Here is a 5,582-nt window from a genome sequence, read left to right on the forward strand (position 1 = left end):
CATGGGATCAGGATCCACACGGACACTCGTGGGACTGGCAGCCACACGGACGTGTGAAATGTCACACCCTGAGGCTCTTGGGCTGGGCCACCCGCTGAAATTGGGACCCCTGGATCCCTGAAATCGGTTCCTGCGGGACTTGGAGCATCCCCCAGGTGGGACATGAGGGCACCGGTGGCACTCAGCCCTCCCTTCCCTGCTCCCACACCAATCCACTGTGGCACCTCCCACCCCTCTCCAGCTGATCCCAAGCGAACCAATTCCCATCTTCCCATCTCCACTACCCCAAATTCCCTCCCCTCCCTCTCTCCCTTCAAACCTTACCTCTCTCGGAAGTGTTTTCCTTCATGGCTGGCTTCTCTCTGGGACTTTCTGTCACCATCCCCCTCCTCCCCTCCGGGAACCCAAATTATTCCTGCCCTGGGACACGCCGCCCCCCCAGAGCTGCAGTCCTGGCTCTTCCCACGTAGCCTCGTGTGGTCTCTGTCCCTCAATCCCGGTTTCCATCACCCCTGAGCCCTCTGAGCGAGTTCCCTGCTCCGGTGCCTTCATCCCAGCCCTGCTCCCAGCCTGTCGGGGTGGTTTTCCTGATCCCCCGAGCTCCTGCCTGGCTCGGCTGTGTGTTCCTGCTAATTAAAAACAAACCGGGAGATGCTGGTGAGTGATGAGCTGGATGGATCCGCTCCATTTAGGAGTTCTTGGATAAATAACATGGAAATTTAATTTAGAGAGGCCTTGGATATTACTCGTGCACCTTTCCAAGCGTTTTTGTTGTGAAGGGGAAACTTGGCTTTGCTCGGGACCATTCCCAAAGATTCCCACATGGAATTCTTGTTTCATTCCTGACCACATCTCGACCAGTGCTGTTTTTTTAGGGAGAAGGTTCCAAATTGTCCCCGTGCTGGGCTGTGCCTGACACGGGGGCAGCCGGAGGGGAAACCTCCTCTCCAAAAACGAGCGGCAGCGATGGGAAAAGCCAGGGCTGGGAGCCAGGAAGCAGGAGCTGTATCCAGGCCCCCGCACACAATTCCCTTCTCCCTCTTTGTTTTCTCTAATTGCACAGCCAGGCCTCCGGGCACAGCCTGTTTCTTCCTCCTCACGCTGCGGAATGGGACGTGCTGACCCGGGAATGGGAATGCGACCTCGGCACAGGGATCCAAGCGCTTTGGGCTTCCCAGGGGAGCGATGCTCCGTTTGTAATTTGTTTTGGCTTTAATGTCATCAAGTTCCAAATTCGGGAGCGGTGGTGACTCTGCCCTGCGGGGCTGCGCTGCTCCAGGGGAGCAGAGAAGGATGAGCCCCCTCCCACCGCGGCTATTCCAGCTGGAGCATCCCTTGGGATGGATGGATGGATGGACGGATGGATGGACGGATGGATGGACGGATGGATGGATGGATGGATGGATGGATGGAGGCAGCAGCAGCCTGAGGTCCCCGCTGGGCTCGCAGAGGATTTAACACTTCCCTTTAAGCTTTTGGGGCGGGATATCAGCTCCCTCCTTTCCCCAGCGCTTCCCTCCCTGCGGCGGGGTTGTTTCCCATTGGAGAGGGCTGAGGGAGGCGAGCTGGAATTACAGCATTACAGACAAAGCCTCAATATAATCTTCCCTGCATGAGGAGCCTTGCAGGGGGAGCGTTCTGCGGAGCGGGCTGCAAATGAGGCGCTCCGCGGTGCAGGATGTACGAGGAATTGCTCCATCACCGCTCCTAATGGCTTAACCAACAAAATCCATATTCATAAATCAAGCCAGGAGCGGGAGCCGACCTCTGTTCAGTGGTGCAGCCAGGAATAAAGGCAGATTATGAATTGCACAGAGCTGCTGCAGCTGCCACGGCTCGGCCTTGGCATTAAAGGGAGCCCAAGGAGAGAAGATACAATCAAAGCTGTCTGGCGGCAGCTGAAGGATTAGCTGAGTCAACCGGCAAAGAGCTGAGCTCATTTATTGGGCTATTTTCAGGACCCTGGATGGAATTTTACCCTCAATTACCGATCTCACACTTGGACAGAAGGGAATCATCAGAAATGGGTGTTTTCCATGTGCTGGCTGTTTGGGTTGGGGCATGGCAGGGGTGCGGTGGAGCTCAGCGAGGTGAGCTGCTGAGGGCTGGGAAATGGAGCCAGGGACAGAGGGAGAACTGGATGGATCTGTCCTCTTTGGCCCAGGGAATTGTGGTGCAGGGAGTGTCACAAATGTTCTGGCAGAAGGACCCGGTGGTCTCTCACCACCACACAGAGCTGTCACCAGCACTGGGTCAGGCCGGTGGCTTTTTCATGGAAAATTCATCATTTTCCAGCCTGGAAATGACCAGTGACCCCTAAAATGTCATTGGAAAATCCAGCACAAAGTCTGGCTCTGCCCCTCTGCAGCTGGGCTTTGGGCTGGGAGGAACCTTAAAGCTCATCCCATTCCAGCCCCTGCCATGGGCAGGGAACCTTCCACTGTCCCAGATTTCTCCAAGCCCTGTCCAGGAGACACTTCCAGGGATGGGGCAGCCACAGCCAGGCCCTGCCCACCCTGCCAGGGAACAATTCCTGCCCAGTATCCCACCCATCCCATCCCTCTGGCAATGGGAGCCATTCCCTGTGTCCTGTCCCTCCATCCCTTGTCCCCAGTCCCTCTCCAGCTCTCCTGGAGCCCCTTCAGGCCCTGGAAAAAGCTCTAATTCCTCCTGCAGCTTTCTCTGCCAGCCAGGGCAGGGTGGATTCTGCAGCTTGAACCAAAACTGCCTCTGTTTCCCCCAAATCCCGTGTGTTCCCCGGTGAGTTTGGCTGGGGGGAAGGGGCTCTGCAGGGCTGGCTGCTCTCCCAGCCCCCAGCGGGTGCAGGCAGCAGCTCCCTGTGACGGAGGGGCCAAAAATAGAACCTTTCCCGGGAGAGGAGAGGAATAATACTTTTCCTGACACCCTGCAATAGCCTTGAGGCTGCCAACGTGGTGATAAGCTGTTGTTTGCCCGTGCCCTGGAACAAACGTGGTTTATCTCTTCCTTGTTCCAGCCCTGCAGGAAAAACCCAGCGATTTTGCTGCCGTGGGACCCTCCCCAGGTCTGTATTTGATTGTTTCTCTCTTCCAGCAGCACCTGGGGATTTGACTGGAATTCCCAGCCCTGGCAGGGCTCAGGGCCCCGCTCTTGGATTAAAAGCCAGAAGCAGGAGGTGCAGGGGAGCTCTGCAGGTTTCAGGGGGTGGATGTGATTCCTGAATCAGAGGTGTTTTGGAGGCTGGGGAAGTCGGGGATGTGAGTGCCCACCCGGAGCTTTTCCGGGAGGAGGAAATGTTCCCAGCCTCCTGCACAAACAAGAGGCCCCGAGGAGGAAACACATCAGGCTGGGGAAAATCCTGACCGCCTCCTGCAAAGCTCAGGGCTCCAAGAGAGGATTAAACCCCAGAAAAAACTGGGGTTCCCCCCTCCCTCTGCTGTCCTGCCCCCAAACTCCTGATTTGGGGTGAGGGGATAGCGCTGCCCCGTGCAGGGCATGGCTGTGCTGCATTTGGTGGGCAGGAGGAAACCTTGCTGAGACCCCTCACAGGAGATTGCTGTTCCATGTGAAGCTGATCTGAGGTGGTTTTTAGCCAGCAGCTCCTGGGGGTGATGTCTCAGCTCAGTGGTCACAGCCTCTTGCAGCAGCAGCAGCGCTGCCCAGGTTCAGCTGAGCTTTTCCCAGCTCCATAAAACTCCTCTCATCCCCTCCTTTGCTCCCACCTTCCCTGGGGCATGGTGGATACAAGCAGAGGCTTTTCCCAGCTCCAGCCCATCTCCAGGAAGCAGGATGACATTAAATCCAAAACAAATTACGTTGTGCGCTCGAGTGAGGCTGCTCGGGTGCGTTTTCCTCCCCTAACGATGGAGGCAGTGGGAATTGCAGCACCATTAATTCCTCCTTTTGCCTCCTGCGAGTTGTCAGTGCCTGTCCCCCGTGCCTGGTGAGTGCCTCATCCGCCCGCTCGGACGCTCTGCTGTGTCCCTGGGATTTTTTGTACAACCTCAGTGCTGAAAGATCTCCCCCAGCAGCCTGGGAATGCTGTGGGGAGAATCCTGGAGCTGCAGGATGTGCAGGGATTCCAGGGCCACCCCAATCCCTGCATCCCACAGCATCTCCTGGTGTGGAAGCTTTTGGGGTTCCTGGGTCAGGGTGAGGGGATGGGGCGGCTGCCAGGCCCCAAAGTGTTCCCAGCCTGGAGGAAGATCGGCTCTCAGAATGGGAAACTGCTGCTCAGAGGACAATAAAGGTTATTAAATGTCAGGGAGAAGTAAAGCTGCATTTTCCCTGCTTTTTTCCCCGTTTTCTGCCCCAGGCTGCGCTGCTTGCAGGCGCTTTGTGCTGCAGTGGGAGTGGGAGCAGCTGCCTCAGGGCACCCCAGCTGCTCTGGCTTTGGGGTGGGGGATTACTGGGGTTACTCCTCCAGCATTGGAGGGTCCCAGCCTCAGCTCAGAGCCTCCAGGCCCAGCCTGACTCAAGCACAGATCAAATGGGTTCATTCCCTGGGCGGGCACAGCCTCGCAGGGGGGTGAAATCAATTTGGGATCCCTCTTTGGGACTCGGGATGATCCGGGCGGCACTAACGCGTCCCAAGCCCTTTGGCCAGGCACAGGGTGTGGGTGACAGCCCGAGGGGCGGTGACAGGAGACAGGAGAGCCCTGCTGGCCCCTGCCACACCTCTGCTGTGTGCCGTGCCCTGCTGGCTCCGGCAGCAGCCCCGACAGGTCCGTCCAGTCCTGCCGGAGCCGCCACCGGCACCCGGGGACACGGAAAAGCAGCGGGCGCATCCCTGCCTCACCTTGTTTGGCTTTCCCTCTGTCACCCGGAGCCTGGATTAATCATTGGGCAGCTGGAAATGCTGCAGGAAGCGGCGCTGCCACGCCAGGCTGTGCCTGCCCGGGGCTGGACATCCCCTCTGCAAGGAGCAGCCAGGGCCAGAAGGTAATTCTGGGGTTCCCTGGGACCAGGCTGGGGCTGGAGGGTGGGTGGGTGCTGATCCCACCGAGCTGCTGCGAGGGGATATCGGGAGCTGGCCTGTGGAATGGCAAAAGTGGAGAATTTGCTGTAGTTTGGAAATTTTTGGTGTTTTTTCTGGTGGTGAACAGGGGGGCAGTGACCAAAGTGTGGCTCCCAGGAGATCCCGAATTGTGGGATCGGTGCTGATCCCCCCAGGGCTTATCCATGGCACTGCTGTGACACATCCATGGCCTGTACTGTCCCCTCCCTGCCTGGCTCTTGGTCTGACAGGTGGCTGCAGTGACAATTGCTGCCCCCAAAGATGATATTTGTGAATTCCTTCTTGGGCTGCTACCCGGCAGCTCCACACAAACAGAGATCCAGGAGTCACTGCTGGGGCTGGAGGGGAAATAACAACACACAGAGCACTTCCAGAGAGCCCAAAACCTGGCCAGAAAAGCAGCTTGGGAGGGTAAAATCAGAGAATCACAGAATGATTTGGTTTAGAAGGAACCTCAAAAAGCCTCTTGTTCCACCCCCCAGCTCCAAACGAGCTTGGTTTGGGTAGATTTGGTGTGTGTTAAAAAATAGTCACTTAAGGGTGAGAGGTACTGACATCCCATCCCATCCCATCCCATCCCATCCCA

General features: G+C 57.3%; 1 protein-coding gene across 3 annotated transcripts in view; it reads left to right on the forward strand.

The window, feature by feature from the left end:
* The first annotated feature begins 2,885 nt into the window (after nucleotides 1–2,885).
* The window catches only part of KIAA0513 (KIAA0513 ortholog), a 24,613-nt gene continuing 21,916 nt past the window's right edge, over nucleotides 2,886–5,582 (forward strand). For 2 of the 3 annotated variants that reach the window (XM_015640339.2, XM_019008046.1), the window contains exon 1: nucleotides 4,529–4,920. In XM_015640339.2, coding sequence (XP_015495825.2) covers nucleotides 4,544–4,920 — 377 coding nt within the window. In that variant the 5' untranslated portion in view covers nucleotides 4,529–4,543. Of the gene's footprint in view, nucleotides 3,044–4,528; nucleotides 4,921–5,582 lie in introns of those variants that run through there. The other variant, XM_015640341.2, reaches the window with a different exon arrangement.

Source organism: Parus major, chromosome 11 (assembly GCF_001522545.3).
Source record: "Parus major isolate Abel chromosome 11, Parus_major1.1, whole genome shotgun sequence".
In the NCBI taxonomy this organism is placed as follows: domain Eukaryota; kingdom Metazoa; phylum Chordata; class Aves; order Passeriformes; family Paridae; genus Parus; species Parus major.